Genomic DNA, 21,307 nt, shown 5'->3' with positions numbered 1-21,307 from the left:
CAATTACAACTAATGATATGGAGACGAGGCTGCCAAGCGGGATCGGCATCGGGATCGGGATCTCCGGTTGGAGATGGGTTGGCAATGGAGTTGGGAATGGAGCTCAGACTGGAGATGGAGATGGAGATGGCAGCTTGACTTGGCTGACAGCTGAGATGACGTCGCCACATGCGGGACCCGTGTGCTAACAAGTTGCACCCCAACTGAAATTGCCCAATTGAAGATGAGATCCGCGAGCGGCAGCTCACACAATTGCGGTCGAAATAATAGCACAGCATATTAATTACAGAAATTTCATTGCCAAGGAGCTAAGTCGAGCTACTTATCAAAGACTATTATGCAGAATAATGTTCACTTTAAAGAAAAATACTTAAATACTACTTTATATGGCTCTTACTCTACCTAAACGGAGCTTGGCTGGTTTTAAATATTCAATTTAAAACTGGTTAATACTGTAATAATTTAATAAATACTTCGGTTTCTTTCAGAACTTATCTGATTCGATTTATTCATCAGGTAATGATGTCTTGAAAAATTTAAATATAAACAACTATTCAAACTTGGCAAACGTCTTATTTAAAATTGAAATAAGCCCTTTGTAAAGCAGATGTAAAAATAAAGGTATAAAATACCAATTTCCATTAACTTTTAAGTGCTGGAACTTGTGAATTTATTTTAATTTTATTATTATTATTATTATTAACATGTAAACCTATTAAACTGCTTTCAAGTGTTTAAAGGAATCGGGGCTTGACAGCAGCTGAGACATCAGCAGTTTGAAGCTCTTCATCATGTCGCATCGTTGTCACCTCATGCCCGAAAATTGCCCCTGTTTTGGTCCTTCGTGAGACCCTTTTCCCCCTTTTCCCTTTTCACCCCGGAAACCCCACTCGCGGCATAATTAAACTAATTGTTCCGAGGCCCCGTGGGTCGCCATCCGTTTGATGTTCATTGGGCGAGCGGTCAATGATCTTGAACCCGGGAATCCAATCCCATTCCAACTGCGGTTCCAATTCCCGATGGTCCAATTCAAGTTCACCACTTGCACTTTAAAATGTAAAAATTATTGACGGCAACTCTTGCTGCCCAGTTATGTCATCAATGTGGCATTTTGCAGTCGAACGGCAATCAGGGAGCAAGTTAAGTAATCAAAAGGCTTGATTGAGCCTCCGATCGCAGAAAAATACGATGGGTTCTTTGTACCTGGCAATAGCATGTGCAGGGTATGTTGTGTTTCAGTTTCTGAGAAGTTATTTAAAAAGTTAGATCTATCAATCTTTCTTTCTGAATTTAATAATTGCTAATGGCAAGCAAACCATCTCAACGAATTTTAATTATATATTCCAGTTTAACAACTATTAAAAAGCACTTATTATTATCAAAAATCACCATGTTTAAAATTAGTTTTCTCAGTTAAATTTCAAAATCAAAACAATTAAAAAACCAAGTTAAGAGGTATCAATTAATCGCATAGCTTTGATATCAATATCCTAACTTTATTTTTGTGTGTTCCTGCATTTTTTGTTTGTCATCTCTCTACTTTACAGACACAGGCCATAAAAAAAAGATGGTAGGAAGTTTCGTAGCGAAAATGATAATAAATAAATATGCCGAAACACTAATAACACGCTTAAAAGATTGGCGCAAGTTGGCGCTTCCTGACGTCCATTCAACTTGGCCTCCAGGTTGCCTTCTTTTTATTTTTCTTTTTTCTTTTATTTTTCCCTTTTCTTTCTCTTGACTTGGCCATATCCGTCTGCTTCTGCTTTTCTGCTTTTCTGGCCTGGCCTTTTGCATTTTGTGCTCTGTGTGTCGGATGCGATTTAATACAATAAAATCACAATAGTCCTCGGGTCATTTAGTTAGACTTGCAGCTTATCATGCACACACACTACACTCGCAGAAAAACCAGTTATTTTTTGTTTTCACATAAGAACAGTATCCAAAGGTCAGACATCCTAAGTCAAACTACAAAAGAATTGTAAGATTGTATAAAGAAATACCCTTATTTTTAAAATGACCATTGAATTAAGAAGAATTAATTTTCTGCTTTATTATTTAATTTATTTTAAAACTAGAGAAGTTTTATTGTTGGCATCGATTTATAAACATGAAGCAAGTTTATTATCTTGTTCTTAAAAAGCTTGAAGAATAAGTTTCTGGTTGCAATTGCAAATAATTCCAAGAGCAAGAAGTTGATGTGTTTGATCCCAAGTTTCCCCACACATTGACTGGTTACTTCTAAAACTAAAAAAAATATATTTTTTTAAGTGCACACACACTCTGATGTGTGGGGATCCCCCTTTTGGGTCCTCGAATCTGATCTGCAAGATTGATGTTAACGGAAAGCGTCGTTTCTCTCCGTTTCTGTCGCTGTATCTGTATCTTCTGGATGCAATCTGTGTGTGCAGTTTCCCAAGGCAGCAAACACGTTTGAATATATCGGAAAATTAGCAAGAAAAATCTATTTCAATATAAAGTACCAGCATTGCAGTTAAATAACAAAACACATAAGCTACACATATAAAATTGAATTTGTGAAGTTTAAAGTTAAACAATAATATTATAATATAACAACAAAAATATTCAATAAATTAATTGGGAATGAATATACTCTGCAATTTCATTTTGACCATTTTGTGTGGTGCTCAAAACTTTGGTGGACCGTATAAATGTTGTTGTTTTGGCCTTTGTTGTTTATGCAACGTTCAAGTGCAGCGTAATTGCTGTTGTTGTTGCTGCTGCGGTTGCTAGTGTAAATTTTATTGCATTTCAATTTGGCAACCCAAGAGATTTCCCCCTTTCTTCAGTTCTCACCGGAAAACGAACTCATTTTTGTGATTTCCGTTCGATGGCAGGAAATTTCATAATAAACGGCACTGACGTCACAGCCAAGAGAAAGAGAAGGAGGATGTCCAAGATGAAAGAGAGAGGGGAACAATATAGTCCAACTTATAAAACCTTACATAATTCAATGTTTTGTCATAACATTTAATACAATAAAAATAAAGGTGCACTTTGAATAGTATTTTGAGGTATAAAGATAGCTGTTTTAAGTAACATTTTATACATTATAATATCGTAATTGTAATTTCAATGCGTATAATATAAATTACAAGGTAATAAACCTTTGCTGTTGAGTAAATAATTAGCTGCACAATTAGACACTTAACAACCATTCACTAATTAAAAATTAATTCAGCATCGCTTTTCTTTTAATTTGCTTCTCTTTCGGCTCTTTATTCAAACATTGATATAAAATGAGGATTTTTAGGGAATTTCTGATTTTACATATTATATGGTTAAATATATTAAGACTAATACATATTGTAATATAAGAATATAACTTAATAATCTGATATAACATCAAAAGAAAATTCCTATAATGAATAGGAAATAAACAAAAATTGTATTCTCTTATCAAAACTGTATGAACCTTGTTAATAATTGATTAATTACAATCGAGCTGTTTTTTTCCGTGTAACCATTTCATTTCCTCTTTCTTGGCACACGCGCACCTGTAGCGGGAAAAAAGGGAAAAGGAGCAGCTGCTCCGATCCAGAGGATGCACCAGGATATCGTCGCACTCATGGGGCAGGTGCAACATTTACCGTGTGCCCCGGCCGCGGGCCAAAAACCACGGATCGGGGGAAAGGTGGATGGGTTTTTGGAGTAGTAAGATTGGGGCGACAAAGGACATTGGCCAGGACTTCTGCAAGAGGATCTTTTCCAGGGGGTCCCCACGACTTGTTTTGGATTTCTTTGGACTAGGGACTTACAGTAATTAAAGTTAACACAATTAATTATACTGGGTCACCCTAAAGAAAGACCTTCTTGTATATATTTTTTTCGATTATTTTATTTTATTTTTTCTCTTTCCAACGCAACATGTACAAAATACTTATTATTTTTTGCACATTTAGTTAACGTTATTTAGTCAAGCTTAATTAAAAATAATGGTAATCTAAAAGAAGGTTTAAACTGAAAATTGGACTTCATTTTTAAAGATGAGAAAATCAAAAATCAGAAGACTAACTTAATAAATGATTTTAATAAATGATTTTCATTTAATCTGATGTATTTTTTCTTCATTAACCATTCTAATATTTTAAGGGAAATCAACAATGTATGTCTTAACATATAAAACTCAAATTACAAACATACAACCATAGTAACAACCTGTCAATATTCTTGTACCTTTATAGATAAAACAAGAGAGAACGCTATAGTCGGGTGCCCCGACTATCAGATACCCGTTACTCAGGTAAAGGGAGTGCGAGGGAGATGGAGATAGAAACTTTGATCACGCATAACTTTTTAACGAATGGTCCGATTTGAAAAATTTCTTTTACATTTCGATAGGTATTGAGAAACACAATAAAACTGCATTTTTACTTTTCCGAAATATTTAAATTTTTAAAATCGTATATTAGCGATTGTGGGCGTTAAAGGGGGCGTGGCACCTTTTTGAAACAAACTTGCGCTGCGTAGGAACTCCTAGAATCTGCATGCAAAATGCCAATCTTCTAGCTTTTATAGTTTCCGAGATCTCAGCGTTCATACGGACGGACAGACAGACGGACAGACAGACGGACAGACAGACGGACAGACAGACGGACAGACAGACGGACAGACGGACATGGCTATATCGACTCGGCTAGTGACCCTGATCAAGAATATATATACTTTATAGGGTCGGAAACGCTTCCTTCTAGCTGTTACATACTTTTGCACGAATACAATATACCCTTTTACTCTACGAGTAACGGGTATAATAAAACGTTTTCCCCTTTAAGACCTTTTAATTTACACATAACACGAACGGCTACAAAAGTTTCCACTTCAGCAGTCGATAAAAGAAGATTTGTAATATATGTTGCAATATTATGTTATTATGTTAATATTCCCGCTGTGACGATGACAATAATATAACATCAGCGAGCGACAACAAAGCGATGAATTTATGGGTCACAGCCCGAGGACAATCAGGCTGGATTCTAATTAACCATTAACCCGAGGGTTCCCAGATGCAGATCGCATGAGATACCATGGATGGGATAGCAAACAGGTACAAGATCTCCGATCTCCCATACGATCTCATCTCATCCCGAAAGAAAACTACTGTGCAGGTGCTGTCATGAGGATAGGAATTCCAAACAGTAGGTGGGCATCGGATTGCGCCTCCTTCTGTTTTTTTTCTGATTTATAAGAGCAATACCCATGGGTTCTTATTTTGTTTATAGTGCCCCATGATAAAGTTAGAAACGGGGGCGTTTTATTGTGCAATCAGTAGCCAAAATAGATAGGATTTCGCTTTCGATGACATTTTCCAATGAAAGAACCGAAATTGATATGTTGACATTGATAGCCTCAAAGGGCGGGGAAAACATTCCGGGAACAAGTAAAAAAAAAATCTCGAAATTCCTTGACCCGTACACCTGTATTCGTATACAAGTGTATACACCATTCCTAACTGCCTGATTAATTGAGCTGCTTGATCATTGCGAAAACGCAAGGAATTAAGGGAAATACTGAACAAACCACAAGGTGGTCCTTTTCATCGAGAGGAAGCCAAATCAATTAGCCTAACAAGACAGCCGGCGAAATTGGAATCCCCGGCTCTCCTTCTAACCAGCTACCGAAAAAAAATCGGGGAAGGAATGAAGGATGATTTTGAGTTTGAGTTCGAGTTCGGAAGCGGGAGCTTCCCTTTTTTCCCGGACTAAATGTGTGGTCTATGCCAATCATGCACTTTACGCGCTGCCTTCATTAGCCGCCAACAATCTTGGCCAGTTTATCGCACTCCTTAACCCCTCACTCCATTCGGAGTTAACCCAAAAGGTTCTGCCGATAGCGCCGATGGCACATCAAACGAGTGGAACCGAATCGAAACCACGGATCCACCGATCCACCGATCCTCCGACTGCGAGCCATTATAAAACTGATTTGCGAACACGAAACGCGCTGCATTTGAATGCGGAATTTATGCTGTCTCTTTGGGTTTCTTTTTTTTTTTAGCTGCTCCTAGAGCATTCCTCGGCCACGCCCCCCGCCCAAAGCACTTGAAAAAAGTCACCAAAACAAGTGTTTCAAATTTATACCTTTCCATTTATTTAAATCGTTGGAAGGCATGGCTAAGATTTTTATTTAAATTACAGTATATTAAAATAACCAACTTTTTTACAAAAATGAATGCTTGTCAAAATAAATCAAACATATTTTTAGTCTAGTTAATATAATATAAGTTAATATAAGATTAGGGAAAAGAGTTTTTATATAGTTTTAAATGTTTTGCCTGGGCTTAACTTAATATGTTTTATTTATACGACTATATTACTACGTAATTGAATTAGTAGTATATAAATCTTATTCTCAAATTGGATAATTTTATGTAAACGTGTTTCATAAGTGATCATAAACTTCTAATTTTCAAGAGCTGTGAATAATTTTAAACATGGTTTTGAGTAAATTAATAGTAACATGAACTATTTTTCCAAGTGTGCTCCCGTTTTTGCCCGCTGTCCATGTAACGAGCTGGCAAAATGACTTAATTAGTGGGCTGCTCGACTGGTTGGCTAAATGTTAACGAGTCGCTGGACTCCAGCAGACAGAACATCTCACTCAGCATTAACAATTAAGTCGGGATTTGGGAAGATCAGCCCGCTGGCCTGAAGATCCGAAGATCCGCAGATCGCATGATCGGATGCCCCAGACACAGAGAGTATCCTTATCTAAATAGGCGCGTCCCGAAGAACAAATGGGCAAGTGGATAGATAGCCGGCCGTCCAGGGAGTCTAATTTGTGAACAGTTAAATAAACAAACATGCCAGAGGGCATCGGATTCGGGATTCGGGAACTCAGGACTACCGAAGGACACTTGTCGGCGAAAATGCCTCTGAAGCAGAATGTTCGGCCCTTTGTGAAACAAGCCGACGTTTTGATAAGGACTCTCAAGTGTCGAGTGTCGCCTTCTTCCAACAGACACGCGACATTGAACACAAGACATACATATACATATAGTTTCCAGATCGGAAGTGCTGTTATAATTCAAGCGATTCGGAAACGCAACTCTATGCTCCAGCAGATGTAGCGGCAAAAAAAGTGTAGCTAAAATAATAAACATATCTTTTGAACAGGAGTTCTCTACTTGGTTTATGTTTTATCAGAGTCTACTAGCTCAGGTTTCTTTTGCTAAAAGATCAGTGGACAAGATCCGAGTTATCTATAAAGTTACAATGCCTTTAACTCCCCCTTTAGTTTGCTTAAACATTCTTTATAGTTTTAAACTAATGAATCCAGCTATCTAAAAAATAGCAATCATTCTCTCGGTATTCTACAATAAGTATACATAAATAAAACAGGCAGAAATATCTTGATAATTATTGCTATGACTAAAATACTATCTTAAGTAATGTCACCAAAATTAAATCATCGGTCTTCATAGCTTGAGATGCACAAGTATATACCTTATACTTAGATAAATATTATTAAAAAAATTTTAGAGATAGATTTTATAAAGAAACCTGGAAAACATCTGTGGGGAATAAATAAACTTATCAATTAAAATCTGATGTGATTTATTGAGCAGAAACCATATAAAATCTCATAAAGAACCAAAAATAGATAGGGATATCGCAAAGGGTTTTTATCCCTTTTGCCTGGTTAATCCTTTCGCAGTTCTCAGAGGTGCCTCACAAGGACACTGATCCTTCGAGGAAATTGCATAAAAAACTAAATTCAACAAAATCGCAACATTCGATCGAACATCACGAACACTATCAAAAAAAAAAAAGTGTGGAAAACCTTTTCGCAGAGCAAACGTGAGAGAATCAACCGGTCGAAATGGATTCCCAGAAGCTGGGAATCCTGCCATTCGGGATTGTTCCATTTTTGTGGCTAGGCCCAAAAAACAGTGCCAAAAGGACGAAAACATCGATGATCTATCGTATTGACACAGGCTGACACACGCTGAATGCCATAGTGCAATATTTGCGCAATATTCCTGAGCTGCTGCAGCTAAGAAAATGTTTTGGCTGCTGCTCAAAAAGGATTTTCTATCGGCTGAATAAAACAGAAGTCCTGTCCCAGAGCGAACATAAACATTATTCTGGGCGCAGTTTCCCAATGGGCGAATACAATGGGAAACACAAGAAACTGCCTAGATATTTGGGTACTGTCGACTGGAGAGTACCCTGTATTCAGTCCTCAAATACTTTAAAACACAATAATAATAAAAAGAATTATTATTTTTTTTAAATAATAATACTACTTTATAATAAGTTTATTTTTTGTTAAGTTGTTATGACTAACCCAATAAATCAAACTTGTAGCATTGGAAAAAATTGAAATGAAATAAAAGTAGTTCTTAAAATGTTAAATTACTTTTCCAAAATAAAAGAAGTACAGAAAATAAACTAATATAATTTTGTAATAATAGTTTATGATAAAATGATAGTGCTTTTTGTTTAATATTGTAGTTTAGTTATTCTTGATACCATAATTTCAAAACTAAATGCAGGGTATTACTAAAAGTCGACCCGGAAAAATCCAAGAAGTGCGAATCAAGAACTGCGCAATCTTCTCTCTTATTTGCTACGAAATTTCCGTGAAAAACAGCATAATAGTTAAGAATGCTAACCGAGGAAATTGTACAACAATGCTCAATTTTTCACAATTTTCCACAGTGCTTATACTCGGTCCCATCCCATAGTGAAATCACCCAGCATGTGGGCACATTCATCCGATCGTCGGATCCCAAAGTCAACAGAAATTGAGTAAGGAAAAAGCAAATATCACGAACTACTGTGAATAAGCAATGATGTGGACAATGGACCCGAACATCTAGAATGCGGGGGAACATTTTTAATTGATCAGAAATACAAACAAGTGCAAAAAAATATACGCAACAATGCCAGAAAAGAAGGTTTCTTGAATGGCCAAGGATGCGATTGTTTGCATGGGGCGTTTGTCCTGTTCCTTTTTCTTTTTTTGTGTTCTCTGCTGTGTTTGGTCATGTTTTGTGTAAACACTGCCCCTTCGATTCTTCGATTCGAATGTCCACAGGACAGGGGAGTGATTCGATTCCAGGATCGGTGAATTCATAAAAAGACAAATAAATCTACTACCGAAATTGAATTCCATGAAATTGCCAAAGAACAGGACATTTCTGATCAATCATTGAGCTAAATGGGGAGTGGAGTAGCCAAAACACAAAAAATCATCCTAAAATACAAAAAAGAAGTTTATAAGGAACATTTTGTCAACTAGTTTCCTACCAAAAGAAATAATTTTCATTTTACTTTGTTTATATATGTAAAACCCTATTTATTACATTGCAAGTTTCAACAACTATTATTGTAATTCTTTTGCTGTTTTTTATTGACGTTAATTTTTTTCCACCGAGTTAATTATTTTCTTATGACAGCAAAGTATTGAAAACAATTTCTAAAATTAAGAGAACCGAATTTATGAGTAGCAGCTGCTGGAGAATGTGTCCTTTTTGGCTAATCTAATCAAGAGAGTCATAATTTGTCCCCAGAAAACGCAGGATCTACGAGGACACGGTACGGTTATCTTATCAGCGGGGAGTTTTTCGGGCTGCAGGCTGGAATGAAGTCCTTCTATAGTCCTTATATAGTCCTATATAGTCCTGTATGCCGCATGCCAAAAGTGCTACGACAGCAATTAATAGTTAATGTCGAAGGAATTTCGGAATTGCTCGGGTCGGCGGACTTCAATCGAAATCGCCGTTTAATCCTCGAGCTGCAATTCACTTTTGACGCATTTTTCGAGTCCCCGCAGACAGGACCTACTTTCAAGTGCATTTAAATCCCCATCGGAGCCAGATCCTTTTCGACTGTCTAACCGCAGCTTGCGAACCAAACACAATGCTATGGAAAATGCGGATTGGAAACGAGGAAAATCAGCGGCGCGTAAATTTTCCGTTTTGCCAATTTGCCTGAATGAAACTGAGCATGGAAAACTCAAAGAGTTTTAAAAACAGGAAATCAACGCTTGACACAGAAATCAGGGAATCAATAAAGCATCTCGGGAATCCCAATCATTATTTTGATAGACAAGCGGGGGTGTTTTCTTTCTTTTTCCGAAAAAGGGTGAATAAATACTAGAGAGAGAAAAACTACATTCTTCTTTGTTGCAAAAACTTCAATTGATCGTGCTGATTTCGAAAAAAAAGGACTTCAAACGGTCTTGAAAAGGTTCTTGGTTTAAAAAAGACTTAGCTGGTAAATGTTTTGATTTATTGTTAAGTCTTAAGTACTGTCTTTAACAACTTGTAGTTTTTTGTAATATCTTAAAAGACTAAATCTCTTTTAGAACTTGTTTCCTTATATCTTACAGCTTAAAAGGTACCAGAGATATTTTTTTGTTCATATTTAAAATAAAATTTTATTGAAGTACATTTAATATCTGACGTAACTTTACAAATATTCGAAAACCAAAGAGATGTAAGAACTGTAAGAATGTAAGAATTGAAAGAATTTAAGTGATCCTTTTCAAATGTAAAATAATAACATTTTTCCACGCTTCCCGGAACTTTTGCCTTAAAAAGAATACCCTTTTCTGTCCCTTTTCGCGCTAATTAAGATCCATCAACGAAGTGTGGCTAGGGTCCAGGGGTCCGAATCCGAATCCAATTCCGATCCCGATCCTGAGACCTATCCAACTAGATGATATAAAGGGCGCAACGCAACCAGTTCATTCGACACCTGCGATCGGCGCGACTTTAAAACTTCAAAACTGGCAGCGCGTGCGGTCAGTGGACTTCGCAGTTGGAGGGGATGGTAAATGGTATAGGGGCTACCTCTATAAGGCAGAGGGTTCGAGGGGATCGAGGGGATCGAAGGAACTGAGGACACGCGCTCATTAATATGCCAGTTAAGCCCGACTGGGCAAGGTCACTTGGTTCTCTAAATTAAAGTGGTGGAAACTGAAAAGTTGCCCCGAATACTCTACATAAGGAGTGGTTATTAGAGAAGGCTAATAAACTCGGATAGCAAGAAATATAATATTTAAAAATCTAATTCTAAATTGCTTTTCAGCAAGAAATTTGCCCATATTGTAAATAAACTCAAAATAACAACCAGTTTTAGGTACCTGTTTAATAATTTTGTGCCAAAAAGAGTACTATTTCCTTCGGCTTAATAACAAATAAGTAAGCCAATTGTAGCACATTTAATATTTTGTCAACTTATTGCAGCATATTTTTGGTCCCCTTTCCGTTGTATAAAAAAGCAGAGTTTTTGCTTTAATTACAGAACAGGATCAACTTTTTGGCGGAGTGTGTGCAGAGGGTGAAATTTACATAATTTGCAATTGCCGCCGGCTTTGAATCCTTTTTCAAGGACCATCGCGCGTGCGCACCCCGCTGCCCCGCCCCCTTTTCCCTTTTTGCACCCTCGGGCAACAAGTTCAATGAAAAGCTTTTTTTTCTACCCCCTCGCCATGTAATCGGTTATTCAAATAGATTCTTTTATTTCGTTCGCGATTGTTAGCGCATTAATTTCGCCCATTGTTCACCATTGTGCAGAATTCCGATTTCTGGATCTACAATCCTGTTGCTCCTGATCCTTGGGCACTCACCCTCGAAAGTCGGCCTCATCGGATTGCAAAAGTAAAAGCTACCCATGCATAACTGTGGGTTGTAGTTGGAACTGTGATATTGAGGGGGTTGATCGTTAGGTTTTTACTATCACGACATCGCGATGCCCTGCCAAAGCAAGGATTATTCATACAATATTGAACGAGTGCACTACATAATGTGTTTTCTATACAACAAAAATTTGAAAAATCGAATATAATTTAAAACGTCTGCTAAGACTTAAAGCTAAGCTTATATTTAAACATTAAACAAAGTTTTTTGTATAGAACCATCTAGCATCCAGAGACATTAGAAATAAGTATCATCAAGGAAGACCCGAAAAAATTGAAGAAAATGCCAAGCAAGTCATTCCATCAATTTCGATATCCATTCATACCTTGACGATCCCATAACTAAAGAAACTAAAGAAAACAAACACCCTGGAAAAAACGCAGAATGAAATATGACAGCATATAACGTATGAAAAGGACACTAAACCTTAAGAACAGAGGATCGTAAAAAGGCAGTATAAAAAGTGAGGCCCTACGGAATGATATATGAGCAACTCCCACTGGATTGCCGCATTTTGGGTAGCTTTTTCACTGTTGTTGCTCGAAAGTTAGCGACGAGCCGAGCAGATCCCTAATGCAAACACCCCCTAATCCGGCAGGACCTTCGTGTGGACATTTGTTATTGACGCAGGGGTTGCTAGACAGAGAAAGAGAGGGGGACAATGTGCGACGAAAGAGACGGGTGTAGGAGCTACAGAAGGAGAGGGGGCGAATTGATGTGTGTGCAGCAGGAGCAGATGTTTTTCGCGGCAGGATGACGATGCAGGACCGGCGGCGATCAGCGACCCCAGCACGGGACACGATATACACGATATACACGGCATATATTCTATATAAAACGGAACAAAAGGCCATTAGAGTGGGATGTTGATAAAAGGTCGCCGTCCTGGGGCACCGCTAAAAACTAAATTAAAATTAGTCCGAGAAAATTATACTATTAAACGCACAATATATATATAATATTTAGTGGAAATCAGGGATTTATTTCTACATTTATGAGATTAATTTTATAGATGCAATGTTACTTAACAAATGCTGCTAAAGACTGTCTGGTGAACATAAACAGCAAACATTTAAAAAAATAAAAATTAAAGACTACTAATATTTTTTATATATTTCAGATTGCTAAGTCATATTTAAGCCTAGTCCATATTTTTGGTAAGAGATGATCGATTATGTAAAAGCTTAAAAATAGTATTAACCAAAGAAATTGGTTTGCTTTATTAAGCTTTAAGGTTAATGTTTTTATTGGATTTTCTCTGCGTGTATTGCTTAATTTTCCGTACCGCTTTTTATGTACATTTGCGCCTCGAGCGATATATACCCAGATTGGATCAGGATCGGGACCAGTTCGGGACCAGGATCGGATAGGATGGGAACAGGATCTGGCCAAAAGGAGAAGGAGCGGGTGAGGGAAAGAGTGAGCGAGAGGGGCCGGAGCGAGACAGAGAGAGAAAGAGAGGGTGAGGATAATTTATGGTTGTTTGTCAACCCCCGAAAAGCGCGCCAAAGGACCCCGAATACTCCCATACATATGCGTGGTCATGGTGTTCTCTACACAGGAAAAATTTAAGTGAAACAGTTAATAAATTTAGTGATTCGAAATTGTAGAGACAAAAAAAAAAAAAATAAAAATAAAAATAAATAATAGAGCAGCAGTGGCATTCGAGCCACTATTAGTGACTATTGATATTAGATGTAATTTTTTTTTCAGTGTATAGGGTCCCAGGTAGAGCATGATCCCAATATAAATGCGCCGTCACACAGACACTCACGCACACTTAACTAAAGCAACGAGGCACGTGCGCTATCGCACAACAACAATTCAGCATTCTTAGGGAAATTCACAAATTTCGCTTTTCGTTGTTCTCGAAAAACGTTCACGGAAAACTGGACGCAGTCGCACACTTTTGGCGCAAGACATTTTCCTGGGGAAGAAAAAAAAGCTTAGTTTCAATTGGAGTCACCTCAGTCAATATATGCCAGCCTATTGAGCTATAAAATTTTCTTTTAAAAACTTTAAAAATACTATAAATTTAAAACTTAGATGTTTACTAGATTTATTTTATCTAATTTTTATGAAGATGAATTTAAATCGATTAAAACAAGTCAATTTATAACACCATAAGTTAAATGATGGTCTTTTTTAACCTTGCTTGAATCTATTAGACAGTCTTTTTTTTCGAGATCCCAAGTTGATCCTCGAATCCCTTTGGAAACCAGAAATGGATTGAGATCCCCCGCCGAGCGATCGTTGTGTCGGATTCTTCGCCTGGGTCCTGTCACTTTTTCTCTGGGCTGCTTGATCCCGAAGTTGTTTCGAGGACTTCCACAGCGAGACTTCCGTTTCTTCAAGTTTCCGCCACTCATAAATCCAAAATCGAAATCATTCGAAAAGGAAAACGGGAGGCAGTGAGGCGATTTATGAATGCACAACTGCGCACAGATGCCGAATGAGCCGAGGATCCACTTGAGCCGACGACAAGTACACAGGACATGGGCACATGAGGACATGAGGACATGAGTCCTGGGGACTACTTATTAGTAGACCCATTCACTCGGCGCCTTCCTCTGGTTTCAAAAATGAAAAAAGAGGGGGGAAAAAGGAAAAGCCAAGCCAATTTGATGGCTGGGGATCAAAGTCAAAGTGATTTGAATGCTTTGCCTGATTGATTTACGATTGCCGAGTGTGAAACCCTAAAAAAGGACGTGTATCCCAGGATCTATGTACTTTCCATCTGTTTGCTCACCGCTTTCACTCCCATTTCGAATTTCACTCATCATCTATATTCATATTTCCTACGCTCCCTCCTTTCTTCACATTCATGATTCTTTCCCATTGAAATCGATGCGTTTTCGAAATGCAAATAAGCCAGGAATCATTGGAGCGTTTGCCAATCCCAAGATCGAAATTGGTTTTTGTTTGCCCAAATTGTTGTATTTTCTCAAGCCGCCAAAGATGAAAGTCGAAATGAAATGGAAGTTATTAAAAAAAGGGAATGCCAGGAGTTGGACAGGATGTTAGTTCTTTTAGGGAGTGGGCGACAATTTGTGAGATTTATTTGGCATCCTTGGGATTTTATAATATTTTATTTAAATGAAATGTAAGCAACTTGAAAAGTGTTCTACTTGTCGCCCTTTAAAGTGTACACGCACTATTATTTAACTAGCATGTTCCCGAATATGGAATATACCCCTTATATTTTGTCATAACTGAAATTCCCTTGGTGATAATGTCAGATTTCTCTATATTTGCTGGAATGAGAAAAACAGAGAATTATAGGGAGAACCGAGCTGCATTAATGAGACTTTCCTACCCCATTGGAATTCAGTCAAGTTAATTTTCCATCAGGGGTTGCTGTTGAAAAGGCAACAAAAAATATTTCTTGTTATTTATTTATGATTGTTATTTTTATTTTTATTGTAAAGCTCAGTTGGGTACATGATGAGAAATAATTAATTCATGATTAACTGTGATAATGCTGATTTTAAATTGGAATGCAATTTTAAAAAAATATCTTGCATTGTTAAGCCTGTAAGGCTTTTAAATATATGTATGTCCTTGTTTTTGTTCAAAAATAACATATCTTAAACACCTCTTTTTAAGGCTTTAAATAGTACTTAAAAATTTGCTCAATTGTTGAAGATAAAGAATGAAAGTCTGGGTTCCACTTTACTGACTATCTGAGATAGCTTCCGGGAACTTGATTTTTCTCTTATCTACTTTCCTGTTTGTCTATTCTATTTTCTCGCAGTGCGCGAGGGGCGTGGCAGGGGGCAGGGGGCAGGGGGCGGCCTCTTGAGGGGCGTGTCGTGTCGCGTCGTCAAAGTGGGACGCAACCGAGTCAAAGCCTCGAAGGACAACAAAGGACACCGAGCAGCAAGGACTCCTCAGTACTTGAATAAAACTCCTCAGTACGCAACAACCGTTGACGTTGACTCCTTTTTCTTTGAGTTCTCAAAGCAACGAGGATGAAGGATGGAGGATCGAGGACCGAGGATCGAGGATCGTCGGGATCCTGGATCAAAAACCGGTAGTCGACACAGTCGTTTCCTTGAACCTTTCAAGTGAACTCAAGTTTATAAATTGTGCAGCAAGTACCACACACATATACTTCTCTATATACTCAGGTCTGTTTGAAACTACCTGAGAGCCCCGACCGAAAAAAGTTTATTGTAGCACACACACCGAAAACTAGTTTCTACAGACAGACCTAAGCTTCCAACCGAAAAAAAAAAAAAATTAGAAAAGAAAAAACTAGACTACTGGTAAAATTATTTTCCCACCAGACTAATTGCCACAGATTTTTTCAGCTCGTCACAGCGAACCAAATAAATAAGTAGCTAGAGAAAGGATGGGAGTTTTTTCACCCCTCAAAGGATCTTAAGATCGGCGCTCTCGCATCTTGTCAATTTTAATTAGGATTTATGGCCGAAAATAATCGCCTGGATCTTGCTTTTCTCGCCTTCTTTAATTTACCTTAATTAGCCCCGACAATTGGCAATGATTTTGCACAATGCCGATCCTGATTGGTTTTACTTTTCCCTCTGGTTTTACAGGACCTCTGGAAAATTCCACACAAGATAGACTTGAGCCAGCCTTTCGATTAAGTGGAAAGTTAAGTGAATCTGACAAGTCGTTGATTCGATGATGTATGGCAGTTACGATTTGAGTTTCAATTGATTGGACATATCTTCGTTATTAACTAGGAATTAGTTCTGTGGGTCCTGAACATCTTAAATGATTTGGTGCTGGAAAAGAAGGCAGATCTTTTCTTAGTACTGATCTTTTTTAAATGACATATTCTAAACTAACTGACTAATCGATTTGGTTTTCTTATGGCATTTTCAAAGGTCCTGAATTGCTTGTGAGCAATACTTGGTTGATTTCCCACTAAAATATATACTTTCAATATTAAATCTAGTCCACGTAGCTGCATTCTCTTACTGTTTCTCATTATTTAATATTTTTTTTTGGTTTGGTGGACCAAGTTGATCTATGAGGACTGTGTGTGTGGGAATCCAAGGTGCTGACTGCCGAAACCACTTCCCCTTTGGACTCCCAGGTACACTTACCTTCGCGACCAGGGCTGCCAAAGCTCCCCTGGCTATATGCCATTATGATTATACCTATATATGGTTATTATTATATGCATATGCCTCGAGAGGGGCGGTATATAAACACGCTGTTTTTGTGCCCGATAATAAATACAACAAAAAGTGAGAGAGAGCGGGGCGAAATCCACCCTTAAGCCAGGTGGAGTTTTTGGCTCGAGTCCCCTGATCAGATGTTAGTTTTCCCAAAAGCCGCACTCTGTATGAAACACCTATATATATTGGAGGTATGCCTGTGTGTGTGTGTGTGTTCGAGCGATCGAGCGAAGGACACCCCAGTGTAGGGGATGAAAAGTCAGGCCTTTTACATAAGGGATACGCAGGACCTCAAATGCCTCGTCAGTCAACGAAGTCACTTCCGTTGAGTTTTTCGTTTTAGTTCGAGTTCGGAGTTTCGGGGCACGCGACACAGAACGCCAGCAGCTGTCCTAAAGCGAAAACCAAACCAGACCACCAGACTACCAGACTACCATACCACATTGCATCCAGTCACCTTTAAACATTCGGGCTGAAAGGACACCCACAAGTTTCGATCCACCTACGAGAGTCCAAAGCACAAACCCCCACGAAATGGCTGCCTTGAGTTTCAGCCCACCGCCCAAGGACACCAAGGAGAACCCCCCGCCGCAGGACTCAAGGGCACCCTGAAGCCCTTCGGCAAGATCACCGTCCACAATGTGTTGAGTGAGAGTGGCGCCAATGCGTTGCAGCAACACATCGCCAATCAGAACACGATCATCCGCAAGATCCGTGACTTTGGCATGTTGGGTGCGGTTCAAAGTGCGGTGGCCAATTCGGCCAGCACCACACCGATTCCCAGTCAAAGGAAGAGACCCCTCGGAGAGTCCAAACAGAACCAGCAGAATCAGCAGAATCAGCAGCCAAGTAAAGGTTCAGCTGTGCCGGCCAAGAAAAGCAAAGTGGCCAAGAAGTCGACGCTGGAGAAGGCCAGTCCAAAGCCACCAGTTATATCGCAGAACGCCAGTAAGTCCAGCCTAGGCGAGCCAACCTTGGGCACGCCGGGAAGGAAGGGGTTGCCCCTGCCACAGGCGGTGGCACGCAGAAATGCCCGGGAACGCAATCGCGTCAAGCAGGTCAACAATGGATTCGCCCTGCTCCGCGAGAAGATACCCGAGGAGGTGTCCGAGGCCTTCGAGGCGCAGGGGGCGGGACGGGGGGCCAGCAAGAAGCTGTCCAAGGTGGAGACCCTCCGCATGGCCGTGGAGTACATCAGGAGTCTGGAGAAGCTGCTCGGCTTCGACTTCCCACCGCTGAACAGTCGGGGTGGCAATAGTTCCGGCTCCGGCGACGACAGCTTCATGTTCATCAAGGACGAGTTCGACGGCCTGGACGAGCACTTCGATGACTCCCTGAGCAACTACGAAATGGAGGAGCAGCAGCAGGCCCCCACTTTGTCAGTCGAAGATCACAGCCAGAATCAGAATCATAATCAGAATCAGAATCCCTCCGATCTTCTGCCCAGTTTGACTACCCTAAATGGGATGCAGTACATCAGGATACCGGGCACGAATACCTATCAACTGCTAACGGCTGAGTTATTGGGCGATTTGAGTAGTCAGCAGGAACAAGCAGCTGCCGCTTCGCCCGTGCCACAAAAGGGGGCACGAAGTCCCTGCTCATCGCCAGTTTCACCTGTCGCCTCGAATGAGTTGCTCTTGCAGGCGTGTGCCGCCCAGCTGCAACAGCAACTGATCAAACAGGAATACTCCACCAGCAGCAACAGCAACATCAACATTAACAGCAACAACATCAGCAGCAACAGCAGCAACATCAACAGCAACACCAGCAACACATTGAGCTCCCCGCAGCAACAGCAGGTCCAAATCCTCGGATCCTCACCCATTTTGCCCGCTTTCTACGACCAGGAACCCGTGAGCTTCTACGACAATGTAGGACTGCCCGGTTTCAAGAAGGAGTTCAGCGATATCCTGCAGCAGGAGCAGCCCAACAACAACACCGCTGGTGGCTGCCTCTCCGACGAGAGCATGATCGATGCCATTGATTGGTGGGAGGCACATACGCCCAAGTCCGATGGTGCATCCACCAATCTGTCCATGTAGTCCACTCACCAAACTAGAGCTTTTGAAGGACCTCAAAAAAGGTGTCTTATATTTTGATCATTTATAGACTACTTTTAGACATCTTTCAAAGTGATTCAAGAGTCTGGAAAGTTTCGTGGCACCACTTAAGTCCAAAGTTCTAATCGAAATCTCTAGAGTTATTGAAACAACTGTACAAATAGTGTAAAAAGCTATTTTCAATTTCTGTGGCACCTTTTATATCAAAAATTGTATCGAAACCTGTTAATCTAAAATATGATCTAAAAAAGTCATATAATTAATTGAAAAACACCCACCAAACTTAAGGTTTCAAAATAGTATTTAGCCTACTTTTAGACACCTTTTAAGTGATTTCAAAACTCTAAAGATTTCTGTGACACCCCAAGTGTATATCCACAGTTTTTTTTAAATCAAGCCTTGACTGAGTCATTGTGTAAATAGCAACTATAAAAAAACAAAAAGGAATCTAAGAACAAAAGCGAATATGAAAGTCATCTAGTGATAAAAACCAAATCGAAAGCCCCTAAAGACCCAACCACCAAATAGTTAACCTGATAAAGAGCTAAATGTTGAGCCAGTCCTAGTTTATAATATTTTACCCACTTTAATGTATTTTTTTTCAATGTGCTTACTTAAGAACCCCATTTTTTTCATAGATTTAATTGTACGAATGTTGAGTTGATAAGCGAGAATATAAAGCAAATATATATGAAAATTTGTGAAAATCAAATTAATCGTTGTTATTTTGGGTCTTGTCAATAGGAAGGAACTGGGTAAGATATATGGAATTATATTTGATTATACAAATATTAAAATAATCTACAGCTTTGAGAAGATTTGTAATAACAAAAATGAAGAAAAATTAATCCCCATGAGATCGAAATGAGTTCCCATAGCCCTGATCCGATATCTAACGGCTTTGCCTACCATATAGGGTTTCAAAAATAATTTTTAATAGCTGGCAAACATGCACATTCATTGGATCAAAAAAAACGTGGAATGGAATCGGAATATCATGTTCATTTCCATTTTCATAAGCGTCCAAGCATGCAAAAGGACTCGCCGCCTGACGGATAGATAGAGAGCAAAACAAGGATACAGGGAATATATTTGCATGTGCACTCAAGAAATTATTTTCTTTAGCATTAAAAAATTCAATTAATTTGCGTTTTTGTCTATAACACATAACACGATTTTTTAAGAAAACAACTAAAAAGTTGTGCTGACAAATGAAGCCGTTATCAAAATATGTTTTTACGTACATATATAGAAAACGGGAAAATTTTTAAATATAAGGTGTACTAAACTTACTTACGTAACAAGTAAAATTTAGTATAAAAAAAAATTTAAAAGAAAATGAAAAAAAAAATTTTGTGGGGAAAATAAACATTTTTCAGCATTGTATAAGTTTCTTTCTTATAGAATAACATTTTCTGTGTTCATTTTAAGAAAAGATCGACACCTTTCTTTAATGTGAATAGTACCGCAGTTGGGCCATCTTAAAGGCTAATATTTATAAACTTTTTTTAAGTGTAGCATAGAGGGTAGCAGATCCTGCAGTGCTCCGCGCTTCAGTGCCCCGATATTCAAATGAGCCTCATGTCCGCATGTCCTGATAAATGACAGTGGCAAACGAAAGATATTCGAATTTCGAATGCCGTAACCCTGCAACGTGGGAATAAAAAACGGGAACTGGGAATTATGCTGCAAGTGTTCAGGATTCGTTTGTAACGGTCTGTTTAAACATGTGCCCGATTCTAATGACATAAGTAATTAAAAATGAACTAAAAAAAGGATGCAGGAGGTGGAAAAATACCAGGGAGCTTGGGAAAAAAGGGAGGAAAGGACTGCATATTAATAAGGGATTTAACAGGGCAACCGCAAACGCTAAAAAAACAGGGTCTTAAATGTCCTGATCTCAAAATTGTCGATGTTTAGATGAAATCTTTGATCGATTAGCGATCTATTAAAAGCGTTTGAGTTATATTTTGGGATTTGCATACATGATTGAAGGATCTCCTGGCCGAAAAAATTTTTAAGTTGAATGTATTGTTAACACAATTACAAAAGAAAAGCTTATGAAATGCATAATTTGGTAAAAAAAAAAAGGAAATACATAAACGTATTCACCAACAGACGAAAATATATATTGTTCGCTCATTCTTTAATCACCTTCCTAAAAATATTTATAATCTCCTAGGAACTATGCATATATGGAGTATATATGTTAGGCATATACTTTTAGCATTTAAAGTAGCAAATCTTGACTGCTCTCCTCATTATTTACAGGATATTTTCTCACCCTCACGCTGACTTGGCGCTACACTCTCCAGGCTAATTGTATGCAGGACCTCATTGTCCTGTGCCTACGTGTTCCATTCTCCCAGGACATCTGCCCAAACAGGACAAAAACGGGAGAATAAACAGAAAAAACGCGCCAA

General features: G+C 38.8%; 1 protein-coding gene across 1 annotated transcript; it reads left to right on the top strand.

The window, feature by feature from the left end:
- The first annotated feature begins 17,169 nt into the window (after positions 1–17,169).
- On the top strand, positions 17,170–19,548 carry LOC108046867 (achaete-scute complex protein T8). The gene is given in 2 exon segments (XM_017126791.2): positions 17,170–17,412; positions 17,415–19,548. Coding segments are annotated over 2 exon segments (1,509 nt in total). The 5' UTR covers positions 17,170–17,355; the 3' UTR covers positions 18,867–19,548.
- The last annotated feature ends 1,759 nt before the right edge of the window (positions 19,549–21,307 follow it).

Source organism: Drosophila rhopaloa, unplaced genomic scaffold, assembly GCF_018152115.1.
Source record: "Drosophila rhopaloa isolate 14029-0021.01 unplaced genomic scaffold, ASM1815211v1 contig_3, whole genome shotgun sequence".
Taxonomy (NCBI): domain Eukaryota; kingdom Metazoa; phylum Arthropoda; class Insecta; order Diptera; family Drosophilidae; genus Drosophila; species Drosophila rhopaloa.
This window is presented reverse-complemented; position numbering and strand designations above follow the sequence as displayed.